The sequence below is a fragment of the Mesoplodon bidens genome, assembly GCF_964165515.1.
Source record: "Mesoplodon bidens genome assembly, chromosome: 12".
Taxonomy (NCBI): domain Eukaryota; kingdom Metazoa; phylum Chordata; class Mammalia; order Artiodactyla; family Ziphiidae; genus Mesoplodon; species Mesoplodon bidens.
The window spans coordinates 44,102,072-44,119,113 of NC_138168.1; the positions used below are offsets into that span (position 1 = coordinate 44,102,072).

Consider the following 17,042-nt stretch of genomic DNA (forward strand, 5'->3'; position numbering starts at 1 on the left):
TGTTGATGTATGTTGATGAACAAATGAGTGAATCTCTTTTTTTGGCTTGATGTACATACCATGTTCACCAATCTCTTTTAGGTCATTCACAGACACTTTGAGGTTAACTGAGAGGAAAGGCATGGTCTGAGCATGGTCTGAGCAAGAGTGGGTCAGAGAACTAAACCCAGAACCCCACACAATCTCCCAGCATGCCAAAGAATTAGAAGACCAATGGGCAGGGAAGGGATGGGTTTCTTCTGTATCTCTGACTGCCTTTAGTAGCTGGTCCCCTTTCTAGGTGGTTACTGGTTCTCCACATCCATGAGGCTGCAGCCAGAATTCAGGTACCCAGTAATCACAGAAGTTATACCTTTGATTTATTAATGCTTTTACCCTTTCAGAGCTTGTGTCTTTTTTCCATCAAAACCAAGACATGGGGCTTCCCTGGTGGCGCAGTGGTTGAGAGTCCGCCTGCCAATGCAGGGGACACGGGTTCGTGCCCTGGTCTGGGAAGATCCCACATGCCGCGGAGCGGCTAGGCCCGTGAGCCATGGCCGCTGAGCCTGCGCGTCCGGAGCCTGTGTGTCCGGAGCCTGTGCTCCACAACCGGAGAGGCCACAACAGTGAGAGGCCCGCGTACTGCAAAAAAAACCCAAAAAACTCAAGACATGAGGAGATAAGGGAAGGCATTATTCCAACTGCAGTTGTGAATTCAACACAAATGGATCAATGGGTTGCTTAGCCTCATGTGGCTGAGGGACCTCCTGACTGTCAACCTGGTGTTCGTTTCACAGGACCACTGCCTCCAGTGGGGTGAACTGCTGGCAAGTCTATTTTCATCTTCCCTTAAAACTTATCCATGGGGACTGATAACAGTCATGTGAACATTAACCATACTGTACTGACTACAATCCCCCTCAGATCTCAAGGTGGTTTCTCACGTGTGTTCCAGAACTATCTCCTGTGGCTCCCTTGCCAGTGTTCCCGAAGTCCCATCTTAAGGAAGTAACATCTGCTCCATGGTTGCAATGTTCCCAAAGCTGCCAAGCCTTGGGGTGTATCTTACACCCAATGGGGAGAGTGCTCCTCTTCCTGACCCAGGATCCAACCTCTTATCAGGCCCCAGGCAGTGCTGCTTGTACCTCCTCATGTCAGAGCCTTTGGTGCAAACAACTTCCTCATGATTGGGCTTGGACAGCAGTCAGAGTGTGCTTAAGCAGGCACTTCTGCTATGCTTTTCCTAAGGATAAATAATTTTTCTGAAGCAGAAAGTTTGGTGAAAATAATTTCCAAAGTATTTCATGTTTGATATTTAAGGGTCATTCTCACCCTCTAGATAACTGAGCAAGAGCACAAAAATAAAAACATTTTGTTTAAATTATTAAATAATGATTTTATGTGTCAGCTACGGTAAGATAGAGGTCAGATAAGCACAGTAGTTGTTAGAAATGTGGTTACTGAAGGAAATATGGGTGGGGGAAAGAAACATCCTTACTATTGTCAGAAATAAAGAGGTGAATCAGGGGTAGAGGAAAGACTATGTACGAGAAGGAGAGAAAAACCGGCCCAGGAAAAGGTTTAACCGGCATGGGGTGTACACAAGAGAGATTCTGACTAAGACAGAAGCCTGTGGCCTTTACATGCCCCCAACATTCCAGTATAATACGATATACTTATTTAGAAATGAGCAGTTGTGGAGTTACAGATTAATCAGGGCCTATCTTTAATCTGGTTTATTATAGCTTCTATAATTACAGCTTCTATTGCATAAAACGTTCTGCAGATCTGTTTGAATGCCAAAGGACATTTCTTACTTTAGAAGAGAAAAGCAACTGGCTCTAAAGAAAACTTTACAGGTGAGTACAACAGTGGGCTATTTCAACACAACAGTAAATTAGAATTTGCTAACTTGTTGGAAACTGTTAGCAGGGAAAGCTTATTTTTGCAAACAAACAGCTGATCTTATTGACAGTGGTTACAAAGACAGAACAGCCCAATATTCAGCTCACTGCTGGATCAGAGCAGGCCAATACTTCTTTGGAGATATCTGATTTTTGTAGTGTTTTAAACTTTAGAGTAGTGTGTTGTATAAAAACTATCAGAAATTATATGCCACTTTCTGTCATAGACACATAGTTTTATTTCCTTCTTTCCTTTTGTTTGCTTACTCCGTTCCCCACACCCCCAACCCCGGGTTCAGGTGGCTGAGTCAAAACCCCTTGTTATTCAAGCAGATGTCATGCAGAGGGAGCTAGAGAGCGGCCTAAGGAGAGAGTACACTCCTGAAAATTTACCTTTGCTTCTGTTGCAGGTAAGAGTCATTTTGCAATTTGAAAAGTAGATCTGGAATTTGGTAGAAATGTATGAACAAAGCTGGCTTTCTGGTATGTCCTCTGGCCAGGGTAGGATTTTCTCTATATGTGTGGTTTGCAGAACTTGGTTAATATACGCTCTTCTTTGTTAGAGACCCACACCATTTAAGTTCAGCTTAGTTACAGTCACTAAAATATTGACTAAGTTTCTACTAGTTACTCCCTTTGCTGGTATTATGAAGCAATACAACATTGACTAAGATAGTCACAGACCTCAAAAACTGTTGGCTGACCTAGGGAAGATTCTGGAAATCTCTCTTAAGAAAATAACTCACAACCTGGGGGGAAAGATTTTCCATAAAGATTATTATTGCAGCATTATAATAAAAGTGAAAAAAATTGGAATTGCCTAAAATTAATCCATTTACATTTAAGGTAGTTACCAGTATGTATTTTCCTATTACCATCTTCTTAATTGTTTTGGATTTGTTATTGTTGGTCTTTTCCTTCTCTTGTGTTTCCTGCCTAGAGAAGTTCCTTTAGCATTTGTTGTAAAGCTGGCTTGGTGGTGCTGAATTCTCTTAGCTTTTGCTTGTCTGTAAAGGTTTTAATTTCTCTGTTGGATCTGAATGAGATCCTTGCTGGGTAGAGTAATCTTGGTTGTAGGTTTTTCCCTTTCATCACTTTAAATATGTCCTGCCAGTCCCTTCTGGCTTGCAGAGTTTCTGCTGAAAGATCAGCTGTTAACCTTATGGGGATTCCTTTGTATATTATTTGTTGCTTTTCCCTTGATGCTTTTAATATTTTTTCTTTGTATTTAATTTTTGATAGTTTGATTAATATGTGTCTTGGCATGTTTCTCCTTGGATTTATCCTGTATGGGACTCTCTGTGCTTCCTGGACTTAATTGGCTGTTTCCTTTCCCATATTAGGGAAGTTTTCAACTGCAATCTCTTCAAATATTTTCTCAGTCCCTTTCTTTTTCTCTTCCTCTTCTGGGACCCCTATAATTCGAATGTTGGTGCATTTAATGTTGTCCCAGAGGTCTCTGAGACTGTCCTTAATTCTTTTCATTCTTTTTTATTTATTCTGCTCTGCAGTAGTTATTTCCACTATTTTATCTTCCAGGTCACTTATCCATTCTTCTGCCTCAGTTATTCTGCTATTGATTCCTTCTAGAGAATTTTTAATTTCATTTATTGTGTTATCCATCATTGTTTGTTTGCTCTTTAGTTCTTCTAGGTCCTTCTTAAACGTTTCTTGTATTTTCTCCATTCTATTTGCAAGATTTTGGATCATCTTTACTGTCATTACTCTGAATTATTTTGCAGGTAGACTGCCTATTTCCTCTTCATTTGTTTGGTCTGGTGGATTTTTACCTTGCTCCTTCATCTGCTGCATATTTCTCTGTCTTCTCATTTTGTTTAACTTACTGTGTTTGGGGTCTCCTTTTCGCAGGCTGCAGGTTCGTAGTTCCTGTTGTTTTTAGTGTCTGCCCCCAATGGGTATGGTTGGTTCAGTGGGTTGTGTAGGCTTCCTGGTGGAGGGGACTGGTGCCTGTGTTCTGGTGGATAAGGCTGGATCTTGTCTTTCTGGTGGATAGGACCGCGTCCGGTGGTGTGTTTTGGGTGTCTGTGAACTTATTATGATTTTCGGCAGCCTCTCTGCTAATGGGTGGGGTTGTGTTCCTGTCTTGCTAGTTGTTTGGCATAGGGTGTCCAGCACTGTAGCTTGCTTGTTGTTGGGTGGAGCTGAGTCGTAGCGTTGAGATGGAGATCTCTGGGACAGCTTTCGCCGATTGATATTACGTGGGGATGGGAGGTCTCTGGTGGACCGATGTCCTGCACTCGGCTCTCCCACCTCAGAGGTTCAGATCTGACACCTGGCCAGAGCACCAAGAACCTGTCAGCCACTTGGCTCAGAAGAAAAGGGAGAAAAAAAAAAGACAGAAAGAAAAAAATAAAATAAAGTTATTAAAATTAAAAATTTAAAAATTATTAAAAATAAAATATTAAAAAAGTAATAAAAAAAGAAAGAAGAGAGCCACCAAACCAAAAAACAAATCCACCAATGATAACAAGCGCTAAAAACTCTACAAAAAAAAAAAAAAACAAACAGACAGAACCCTAGGACAAATGGTGAAAGCAAAGCTATACAGACAAAATCACACAAAGAAGCATGCACATACACACTCAAAAAAAGAGAAAAAGGAAAAAAATATACATATATTTAAAAAAGGCAACCAAATCAATAAACAAATCTACCAGTGATAATAAACTCTAAATACTGAACTAAAATAAACATAAAACCAGAAACAAGTTAGATGCAGAAAGCAAACCCCAAGTCTAAAGTTGCTCCCAAGGTCCACTGCCTCAATTTTGGGATATTCATTGTCCATTCAGGTATTCCACAGACACAGCGTACATCAAGTTGATTGTGGAGATTTAATCCGCTGCTCCTGAGGCTGCTGGGGGAAATTTCCCTTTCTCTTGTTTGTTCGCACATCTCCTGGGGTTCAGCTTTGGATTGGCCCTGCGTCTGCATGTAGGTCACCTGAGGGTGTCTGTTCTTTGCTCAGACAGGACGGGGTTAAAGTAGCAGCTGATTAGGGAGCTCTGGCTCACTCAGGCCGGGGGGAGGGAGGGGTACAGAATGCGGGGCGAGCCTGAGGCGGCAGAGGCCAGCATCACATTGCAACAGCCTGAGGCACGCCGTGTGTTCTCCCGGGGAAGTTGTCCCTGGATCACGGGACCCTGGCAGTGGTGGGATGCACAGGCTCCCGGGAGGGGAGGTGTGGATAGTGACCTGTGCTTGCACACAGGCTTCTTGGTGGCTGCAGCAGCAGCCTTAGCATTTTCATGCCCGTTTCTGGTGTCTGCGCTAATAGACACAGCTCGCGCCCATCTCTGGAGCTTGTTTAGGTGCTCTGAATTCCCTCTCCTCGTGCACCCCGAAACAATGGTCTCTTGCCTCTTAGGCAGGTCCAGACTTTTTCCTGGACTCCCTCCCAGCTAGCTATGGCAGACTAGCCCCCTTCAGGCTGTGTTCACGCAGCCAACCCCAGTCCTCTCCCTGGGATCCGACCTCCAAAGCCCGAGCCTCAGCTCCCAGCCCCCTCCCGCCCCGGTGGGTGAGCAGACGAGCCTCTCGGGCTGGTGAGTGCTGGTCAGCACCGGTCCTCTGTGCAGGAATCTCTCTGCTTTGCCATCCGCACCCCTGTTGCTGTGCTCTCCTCCGTGGCTCCGAAGCTTCCCCCACCTCCCACCCCCCATCTCCACCAGTGAATGGGCTTCCTAGTGTGTGCAAACTTTTCCTCCTTCACAGCTCCCTCCCAGAGGTGCAGGTCCCTATCCTTTTGTCTCTGTTTTTTCTTTTTTCTTTTGCCCTACCCAGGTACGTGGGGATTTTCTTGCCTTTTGGGAAGTCTGAGGTCTTCTGCCAGCATTCTGTAGGTGTTCTGTAGTTGTTCCACATGTAGATGTATTTTTGATGTATTTGTGAGGAGGAAGGTGATCTCCACGTCGTACTCCCCCGCCATCTTGAAGGTCCCTCCTCCAAATATATTTTCTATCTTTATCCCTCCTTCTGCGACTCCAGTGATATATATGTTAAATTACTTCATATTGTTCCATAAGTCATTGAGGCTCTGTTAAATATTTTTCTGTCTTTTTTCCCCCAGTGCTTCATTTTGTATAGTTTCTATTGCTATATCTTCAAGTTTACTAATCATTTCTTCTGCACTGTCTAATCTGCTGTTAATCAGTTCCAATGAATTTTTTATTTCATATATTATAGCTTTCATTTCTAGAAGTTCTATTTCATTATTTTTCTTATGTAAATTTATTTATTTTTTGGCTACGGTGGGTCTTTGTCGCTGCATGCAGGCTTTCTCTAGTTGCGGCGAGCGGGGGCTACTCTTTGTTGCAGTGCATGGGCTCCTCACTGCAGTGGCTTTTTTTGTTGTGGAGCACAGGCTCTAGGTGTGCAGGCTTCAGTAGTTGTGGCACTCAGGCTCAGTAGTTGTGGCTCACAGGCTCTAGAGCGCAGGCTCAGTAGTTGTGACACATGGGCTCAGTTGCTCCACGGCATGTGGGATCTTCCCAGGCCAGGGCTTGAACCCATGTCCCCTGCATTGGCAGGTGGATTCTTAACCACTGTGCTACCAGGGAAGTCCCTATTTCATTATTTTTAATAGTTTTCATTTCTCTTCTTATATCACATTTTCCTTTCAATTCTTGAACATACTGAGTATGTTAATAAAATCCCTTTTAAAGTCCTTGTTTGCTAATTTCCTCACTGGTGCCATTTCTGGGTCTGTTTCTCTTCATTAATTTTTCTCCTGCTTGTGGGTCATATTTTCCTGCTTCTTTGCATGTCTAGTAATTTTTTTGGACACTGGGCATTTCAGTTTTACATTACTGAATGCTGATTTTTTTTTTGTATTCCTTTAAAGATGTTGGACTTTATTCTGGTGGGCAATTAAGTTTTAGATCAGCTTCACACTTACAAGGCTTGGTTTTTAAGCTTTGTTAGAGCAGGTTTAGAGTTACCTTTACTCTAGAGATAGTTTATTTTTCTTACTAAATTGTCACCCCTCTCATGTCTCTGCTGAATACCCCAGGTATTCAGTGAGGACTCTTCACCCTGTCTGATTGAAACTTGAACATCTCCTAGTCCTGTTTGAACTCTGAGAAATGTTCAGTTTACAGTTCCCTAGTTAGTTATTCTTTGCACAGCCTCATGGAGTTTTGCTCTCTGTATTCAGGGCTTAATAGTCAGCAAAAAACTCAAAAGGATCTCTATGCAGATTTCTGGAGCCCTTTTTCTGCATAACTTTCTCCTCTCCAGTACTCTGCCCTGCAAACTCCAGCTGACTCAGCTTCCCAAACTTGATTTTGGAGAGACCATCGTGCTCTGCTTTCCTACTCTATGGTTCAAAAACTGCCTTCTTCAGGCAGAAAACCAGGGCTCATTTCATTTTTTTCCTTTCTCTCAAGGACAAGAGTCCTGCATTGTCTGTTGTCCCATGTCAGAAAACAGTTGCCTTGTGTAATTTGTCCTATTTTCTCGTTGTTTATGATGGAAGGGTAAGTCTGGCCCTATTTATTCCATCATAGCCACTATTATTTTTATCAGAAATAAAATATTTTAAAATATTTTATTTGGCTTATCTGACTACCTTTAAGTATAAGTAAAATTCTTGGTCTAAGGTTAGAAGCTGTAATCTCACTTGTAATGTGCTTTGTATTTTAGACTCATAAACTTCAGCTTAAAAGAAAACTTTTAAGCTTAGCTTTAGATAATTTTATAGGCTTTTATGTCACTGTTAAAATTGTTCACCAACTGATAAATGAAACTACAATCTGTTGGAATGGCAAAATGCCTACTTGCTTCATTTAAATTTGAATGGTGAACCAGGTTTGTTTTTTTTGGTTTTGTTTTGTTTTTATCGGTTCCCCCCTCCCTCCCCACCCTCTTGGAGAGCTTTTCTCTCCAAATCAATTTTGCGACAGGTTTCTCAATTTTATTATCTTCATGTAGAAAATACATCTTTCCAAAACAATCAGACTTATTTTCCCATTATACGCCTTCTTAAGATTTAATCCAGTCTTCCTGTTATAATTGTATTCTAAGTGTTCATTTTTTCTTTCCACCTTTGGTAAGAATCTTAACCAAACAGCCTTTATTTTTTTTTTTAAATAACAATATGTACTCCACCCACCTTGCAACATCGTTGAGTTATATATATTTATTTATAAAGTAATATGTTTTAAATAGTAAATGTATACATGTAATTAGTAAATGTATAAGAATATATATGTATATATAGATATGTAGAAAGTACTCTGTAAACCATGAAGCCCTGTAAAAATTTGGGGTGCCATTATTTCCTCTTATTATGTATGCATTTGATTCACCTGTTTATGTATCTTACTATGCATCTATTCAGGGCAGAGTCTAGGTTGTAAATTGTTGAAGTACAAGATTCATGACTTTTGACAACCTGGGGGAGACTCCAGATAGTAAACTAAGCAAATGCTTAAAAAATGGCCTTTTGAGACTTCCAGTTCCACAAACATGAAGTAATCTCATTCCTCCAGGTTGTTCCTAAAAAATCCTAGACATAGCACAGAAAACAAGCATAGGAATATTTTGAAAGCTAGAAAGAAGTTGGGCTGCTTTCCTAAGGGATCTTAGGACTTGAGAAATGACATGGTGGTTAAGTGTTAATTTTTCTTGTTGTTGTTAACGTATTATACAGAGAGAATTACCCAGCTGGCCCAGAGTAAATATTTACACATGCTTAGGTGGAAGAGATTTTGCCCTCACAGTAAGATCATGGAGCAACTTTATCCTTTTTATAAGGTAGGAGGCCCATGAACAGAACCTATGGGCTATTATTAAGTATAGTCATCATGCTTGTACATTATATCTCTAGACTTATTCATCCTACATAACTGTAAATTTGTACCCTTTGGCCAACATCTCCCCCTTTTCCCCAGCCCCCCAGCCCCTGGCTACCACTGTTCTATTCTCTGCTTTTATGAGTTCGACTTTTTTTTTTCAGCTTCCACATACAAGGGATACCATACAGTATTTATCTTTTTCTGTGGCTTATTCCACTTAGCATAATGTCTTCCATATTTATTCATGTTGTTACAAATATTAGGATTCCTTTCTTCCTCATGGCTGACTAATACTCCATTATATGTGTATGTACCACATCTTCTTTATCCATTCATCCATCAACAGACTCTTAGGTTTTTATATCTTGGCTATTGTGAATAATGCTGCAGTTGAACATGGGAATACAGATATCTCTTCAAGATACTGATTTTGTTTTCTTTGGATGTATACCCAGAAGTGGAATTGCTGGATCATATGGTAGTTCTGTTTTTAATTTTTTGAGGAATTTCCATACTGTTTACATAATAGATGTACCAGTTTACATTCCCACAGTGTATCTTGTCAATTTCTTTTAAAGTGGTAGCTAAAGATGGGAAGGGAACTAGTGGCTGCCTTTACTTGCCAGTTCTGCCTGTGGCAGAAGATATGGTACCTATTTTTAAGAATGAGATTTGAAGCAAGCTTTATATTATAGAAAATACATTTTTCTTCATAGGCTGTAGGTAAAAATCTAAGAAGTCAACTCCAGTTACTAAATATCCTTGTGCGCTTACTCTTTGTTGGGTCACTCTCCTTCAAAGTCCTAAGAATGTGATTGATCACTGTCCTTGTCAGTCAAATTCAAAATATGGAAGAATTTTGATATTCCAAAAGCCTCTTATTTGGTTCCCAAACTGTATTACACTGTACTTGGAAGCGAATGACACAAGAAATAAGGCTTGTAAATAACCAAGTTCTGTCTTTGCATCTCTCTTAAACAGAAACAAGTTGCCTACATTATGCAGGAGTACAATGTTGCCCTTCAGAGAGCTGATAGATTGTCTGTTGCAGGAGAAAACTTCCTTATGGGAAAAAACAATCCTCCTAACTTAGTGGCACAGGAAGACCTGACTGTTTACACAAATCGGTTATTGTGTCACCTACACTCACTCAAGACTATTCACCACTACCTGCAGGTACGTGAAACAGTTATATGATGATGCAGTGCCTTCCTAGGATGGGCAGCACATTGTTTTCTCACACCTCTCACTTAGTTTTGGATTTTCAGTTTCTATGTTCCATCTGCCTTACAAATGACAAGAAAATAATGGGTCACTAGCTTTTTTCTTTGAGACCTTTGAAACTTTTTTCTTTTGGAACCTTGCTCTAATGAAATTACTCCATTTAGCTTTCTCAAAGATGTTTCTGTTAAACTATTTCATATTCACGCTATAAGTTCTTGTTTTCATCCTCTTGTTCTGGATTTATGCTGTCTAATGTAGATCCACTTTTTTATTCAGCAACATCTAGTGAGGGTCTAATTTATGCCAGGTACATATCCTGGGCCATGTAGGGAATATATAATCTTTGCTGAAAAGTAAGTGGGTCACAGGATGGTAGGAAAAAGGGCAAGTAAATAGTCAACTTAAATACAGTGTGGTAAGTATAATCACAGAGTAAAGAGAGTCACAGAGGAGAAGCCCTAACACAAGATAGAGGCATCAGAAAGCAGTGACGTGACCACGTGTTTGTTTTAGAAAGATTACTGTTTTGCCACCTAATCTTTTCTTACTCCTCTATACCTCATCTCACTGATAAAACCAACCACGAAACCTGGCCATCATCCTGACATCATCCCTTCCCCAATCAGTCACTGTGGGGTCTACCTCTGAATCATCTCTCCCCTGTCACGTGGTATAGTAATGATAGTAATGATCTGCTCATAAGTCCTGGGTCCCCCACTAAACTCTGAACTCTTTGAATTTGGTCCATATCTTATTTATCTTTGTATCTGTAGCACCTCACACGACGCCTTGTCCATTATGGGTGGTTGATCAATGTAGACCTGCCTAGAGGTTAAGGCCACTTAGAGGTGGTGATATCACCAGGTCCCCCAGCTTCAGATTTACCTTTCATGATTGGGCAAGTTACTGAGGCCCACTTCCACCTCCTTCCTCCTCTACAAAGTCAAGGGCTCTCCTGAAACAAAGTCTGGAAGCTTCTGTGAGAACTGAGTTGATGTGTGACCTCTTGGTTGTCCCCTTCTGTAGGCCCTCCAGTATTTGCCCATCTCCAAAGTGCTGAGTGTAGCTGTTGACGAAGTCCCCAAGGTTGGTCAGGAAAATGAATGAAAAGGTCCCTGTCAATGACATTGACCCTGACATCCAGGGTTCTGCATCTCCAGGCTCTATGAATACCAGCATTTCAGGTAAGAAGTCTTCTTTCCCCTTGGGAAATGTGGAAAAATGAAGATTGTGATTTTGCACATGTGCTGTTTTGTCACCTGATCTTGCTTGAAATTTCTCTATATACCAAAAAGTTATATCTTTTTTTTTAATTTGGCCACACCACTCAGCCTGTGGGATCTTAGTTCCCCAACCACGGATGGAACCTGGGCCTCAGCAGTGAAAGCACTGAGTCCTAACCAGTGGACCACCAGGGGATTACCCAAAATTGTATCTTCTTAATTAACAAGTGTTAATTTAATATTTTCTGATGGAAGAAAATAACAAACACTTCCCTTAGAAATTATCATCTCCATCCTGGGGACTTCTGGCAGTCCAGTGGCTAAGACTCCACATTTCCAATGCAGGGGGTGCGTGTTCGATCCCTGGTCAGGGAATTAAGATCCCATATACCATGTGGGGCTGCCAAAAAAAAAGAAAATAAATTATTATCTCCATCTTTATAACTAGACAATTAAAACAGAGGAAAAAAGCAATGAACTTGAAGTTGGGAGTACTGAGCTCTAGGCCTATTCTGTTGTTGCCTCACTGTGAGCCTACATGTTTAGGTCACTTCATCTCCTTGGGCCTCAGTTTACTCATCTCCATAATAAACCTTTCAGATGAAGTGATCTCTAAGGTTCTTTTCATTTTTAATTTTACATGATTTTTAAAGACTTTGCTTATCTGAATCAATTTAATAGTCTTCTTGCCCTTACCTTGTATTACAGATGACTTAGAAACCTGATCAGGTTTTTACTCTGAGTGATGAATTTACCAGGTGCACCTGGAGAGGCAGCCAACCCAGCTGTGGGGAATCAGAGAAAGCATCTCAAGGGGGAAGTCCAACCTGGGTGCTTAGAGATGAATAGGAGTGAGCCAGGCGAAAGGAGGTGAAGGTTCTCAGCTTCTCCTAATTTGTTTGTTAACTTATAAATCATATTCTTTGTTTACCCCAAAGGACTATAGGTAGTTCTGTTCCCACTAAGTCATTCCCCAAAAGATATGTTGGGTTTCTCCTGCAGGCTGTGAGAAGGGAGAGTCCTGGCTACCTCCCCCAGAAAGCCAGCACCAAGAGTTTGTCAGATGGGCCTGGCTGAGTGTGGGACAGTCTACAAATTGTGGAAGAGAAGGTTGGGCATGGAGCAGAATGGTCTTCCCCATCAACAGAAGAGGCCCTGACTCCAGTTATCTCAAAGGACTCTTCCTTTTTCTCTCCCTGACTGGTGTTCATTGGTGTTAATGCTCTTGATTCTGGATTTTTTTTCAGGGCCAACAAGAACAGAAGCTGCTTTCTTTCTGCCCCAACACACAACAGAAACAGAAGAACTGAAACCTCAGCTGAGGCTCCTGCTCTCCCATTTCAGTATCCCATATGACATGGAAGAGCTAAGGGATGCTTCTAAGGAGATAGAACTTTTTTCCTTGGTACTTTATGGATTCTTTCTTAATACAAATATAGGTGTTCATAAAAGAAAATACTAGTATTTGCCACAAAGTTGAATATTCATACTGCCACAATTGTTTCTAGAGAGATAAAATGTAATAAGTGAAATTTAGACTAGCAGTTGAACTTTCTCTCTTATAAGAGTTATGAGACCCCTGAATATCCAGCCCAGAGAGATTGTAGGATTATTTTTCAGTGGAATTTAAAGAAAATGGTAGGTTATAATCCATAGTAGATAATGTAAACATAGCCAAGATTTGGCAGTTTTATATTGTGGAGTTGTTTAGTGTCTAAAGCCCTTTGATTATCAGAAAGTGTTCCAATAGCTCTCCTATTGGCAAAATGCTTTATATTCAATAGAGTGTATATTGTATGGTGATTTTTAAAGTCATGCAGTCTAGTCTGCTATCACATGGCGTTGCACCTCCTTGAAAAAAAATCATCCTATCAGAAGCCATGTTAAAACTTGTTTCAAAGGGAAAAATAGGATTATATATAGAGAAACTCGAATTTATAATAATAAAGTTTTCAGCCAGAGTTTCAACAATAAAGATATTTTTCTAGCTCTGGGTGTATAATATTTGTAAATATATATATTTGCTAGGTAAAAATAGTAAGTTGATTAATCCAAAAAGGCAAAGATCAAATCTGTATATATATATTTTTTATTAGTTTCTGCTTTATAACAAAGTGAATCAGTCATACATATACATCTGTTCCCACATCCCTTCCCTCATGCATCTCCCTCCCTCCCACCCTCCCCATCCCACCCCTCCAGGCGGTCACAAAGAACCGAGCTGATCTCCCTGTGCTCTGCGGCTGCTTCCCACTATCTATCTACCTTACATTTGGTAGTGTATATATGTCCATGCCTCTCTTTCGCTTTGTCACGGCTTACCCTTCCCCCTCCCCATATCCACAAGTCCATTCTCAAGTAGGTCTGTGTCTTTATTCCCGTTTTACCCCTAGGTTCTTCATGACATTTTTTTTTTAATTCCGTATATATGTGTTAGCATATGGTATTTGTCTTTCTCTTTCTGACTTACTTCACTCTGTATGACAGACTCTAGGTCTATCCACCTCATTACAAATAGCTCAGTTTCATTTCTTTTTATGGCTGAGTAATATTCCATTGTATATATGTGCCACATCTTCTTTATCCATTCATCCGATGATGGACACTTAGGTTGTTTCCATCTCCGGGCTATTGTGAATAGAGCTGCAATGAACATTTTGGTACATGTCTCTTTAGGAATTATGGTTTTCTCAGGGTATATGCCTAGTAGTGGGATTACTGGGTCATATGGTAGTTCTATTTTTAGTTTTTTAAGGAACCTCCATACTGTTCTCCATAGTGGCTGTACCAATTCATATTCCCACCAGCAGTGCAAGAGTGTTCCCTTTTCTCCACACCCTCTCCAGCATTTATTGTTTCTAGATTTCTTGATGATGGCCATTCTGACTGGTGTGAGATGATATCTCATTGTAGTTTTGATTTGCATTTCTCTAATGATTAATGATGTTGACCATTCTTTCATGTGTTTGTTGGCAGTCTGTATATCTTCTTTGGAGAAATGCCTATTTAAGTCTTCTGCCCATTTTTGGATTGGGTTGTTTGTTTTTTTGCTATTGAGCTGCATGAGCTGTTTATAAATTTTGGAGATTAATCCTTTGTCAGTTGCTTCATTTGCAAATATTTTCTCCCATTCTGAGGGTTGTCTTTTGGTCTTGTTTATGGTTTCCTTTGCTGTGCAAAAGCTTTGAAGTTTCATTAGGTCCCATTTGTTTATCTTTGTTTTTATTTCCATTTCTCTAGGAGGTGGGTCCAAAAGGATCTTGCTGTGATTTATGTCATAGAGTGTTGTACCTATGTTTTCCTCTAAGAGTTTGATAGTTTCTGGCCTTACATTTAAGTCTTTAATCCATTTTGAGCTTATTTTTGTGTATGGTGTTAGGGAATGATCTAATCTCAAACTTTTACATGTCCCTGTCCAGTTTTCCCAGCACCACTTATTGAAGAGGCTGTCCTTTCTCCACTGTACATTCCTGCCTCCTTTATCAAAGATAAGTTGGCCATATGTGCGTGGGTTTATCTCTGGGCTTTCTATCCTGATCCACTGATCTATCTTTCTGTTTTTATGCCAGTACCACACTGTCTTGATTACTGTAGCTTTGTAGTATAGTCTGAAGTCAGGGAGCCTGATTCCTCCAGCTCCGTTTTTCGTTCTCAAGATTGCTTTGGCTATTCGGGGTCTTTTGTTTTTCCAAACAAATTTTGAAATTTTTTGTTCTAGTTCTGTGAAAAATGCCAGTGGTAGTTTGATAGGGATTGCATTGAATCTGTAGATTGCTTTGGGTAGTACAGTCATTTTCACAATATTGATTCTTCCAATCCAGGAGCATGGTATATCTCTCCATCTATTTGTATCATCTTTAATTTCTTTCATCAGTGTCTTATAATTTTCTGCATACAGGTCTTTTGTCTCCTTAGGTAGGTTTATTCCTAGATATTTTATTCTTTTTGTTGCAATGGTAAATGGGAGTGTTTTCTTGATTTCATTTTCAGATTTTTCATCATTAGTGTACAGGAATGCCAGAGATTTCTGTACATTAATTTTGTATCCTGCTACTTTACCAAATTCATTGATTAGCTCTAGGAGTTTTCTGGTAGCATCTTTAGGATTCTCTATGTATAGTATCATGTCATCTGCAAACAGTGACAGCTTTACTTCTTCTTTTCCAATTTGGATTCCTTTTATTTCCTTTTCTTCTCTGATTGCTGTGGCTAAAACTTCCAAAACTATGTTGAATAAGAGTGGTGAGAGTGGGCAGCCTTGTCTTGTTCCTGATCTTAGTGGAAATGGTTTCAGTTTTTCACCATTGAGGACAATGTTGGCTGTGGGTTTGTCATATATGGCCTTTATTATGTTGAGGAAAGTTCCCTCTATGCCTACTTTCTGCAGGGTTTTTATCATAAATGGGTGTTGAATTTTGTCGAAAGCTTTCTCTGCATCTATTGAGATGATCATATGGTTTTTCTCCTTCAACTTGTTAATATGGTGTATCACATTGATTGATTTGCGTATATTGAAGAATCCTTGCATTCCTGGAATAAACCCCACTTGATCATGGTGTATGATCCTTTTAATGTGCTGTTGGATTCTGTTTGCTAGTATTTTGTTGAGGATTTTTGCATCTATGTTCATCAGTGATATTGGCCTGTAGTTTTCTTTCTTTGTGACATCCTTGCCTGGTTTTGGTATCAAGGTGATGGTGGCCTCGTAGAATGAGTTTGGGAGTGTTCCTTCCTCTGATATTGTTTGGAAGAGTTTGAGAAGGATGGGTGTTAGCTCTTCTCTAAATGTTTGATAGAATTCGCCTGTGAAGCCATCTGGTCCTGGGCTTTTGTTTGATGGAAGATTTTTAATCACAGTTTCAATTTCAGTGCTTGTGATTGGTCTATTCATATTTTCTATTTCTTCCTGAGTCAGTCTTGGCAGGTTGTGCATTTCTAAGAATTTGTCCATCTCTTCCAGGTTGTCCATTTTATGGGCATAGAGTTGCTTATAGTAACCTCTCATGATCTTTTGTATTTCTGCAGTGTCAGTTGTTACTTCTCCTTTTTCATTTCTAATTCTATTGATTTGAGTCTTCTCCCTTCTTTTCTTGATGAGTCTGGCTAATGGTTTATCAATTTTGTTTATCTTCTCAAAGAACCAGCTTTTAGTTTGGTTGATCTTTGCTATCGTTTCCTTCATTTCTTTTTCATTTATTTCTGATCTGATCTTTATGATTTCTTTCCTTCTGCTAACTTTGGGGTGTTTTTGTTCTTCTTTCTCTAATTGCTTTAGGTGCAAGGTTAGGTTGTTTATTCGAGATGTTTCCTGTTAAGGTGGGATTGTATTGCTATAAACTTCCCTCTTAGAACTGCTTTTGCTGCATCCCATAGGTTTTGGGTCATCGTGTCTCCATTGTCATTTGTTTCTAGGTATTTTTTAATTTCCTCTTTGATTTCTTCAGTTATCACTTCGTTATTAAGTAGTGTATTGTTTATCCTCCATGTGTTTGTATTTTTTACAGCTCTTTTCCTGTAATTGATATCTAGTCTCATAGCATTGTGGTCAGAAAAGATACTTGATACAATTTCAATTTTCTTAAATTTACCAAGGCTTGATTTGTGACCCAAGATATGATCTATCCTGGAGAATGTTCCATGAGCACTTGAGAAAAATGTGTATTCTGTTGTTTTTGGATGGAATGTCCTATAAATATCAATTAAGTCCATCTTGTTTAATGTATCATTTAAAGCTTGTGTTTCCTTATTTATTTTCATTTTGGAAGATCTGTCCATTGGTGAAAGTGGGGTGTTAAAGTCCCCTACTATGATTGTGTTACTGTCGATTTCTCCTTTTATGGCTGTTAGTATTTGCCTTATGTATTGAGGTGCTCCTATGTTTGGTGCATAAATAT

General features: G+C 39.9%; 1 protein-coding gene across 1 annotated transcript in view; it reads left to right on the top strand.

Annotated features, from left to right (window-relative positions):
* Positions 1-17,042, top strand: part of LOC308625885 (uncharacterized protein) — a gene marked incomplete at its 3' end in the record, with an annotated part of 150,517 nt that overhangs the window by 1,757 nt on the left and 131,718 nt on the right. Inside the window, 7 exon segments of the mRNA XM_081250488.1 lie at positions 1,775-1,838; positions 2,183-2,293; positions 8,547-8,660; positions 9,683-9,877; positions 10,952-10,990; positions 10,992-11,109; positions 12,396-12,553. Coding sequence (XP_081106614.1) covers positions 1,775-1,838; positions 2,183-2,293; positions 8,547-8,660; positions 9,683-9,877; positions 10,952-10,990; positions 10,992-11,109; positions 12,396-12,553 — 799 coding nt within the window.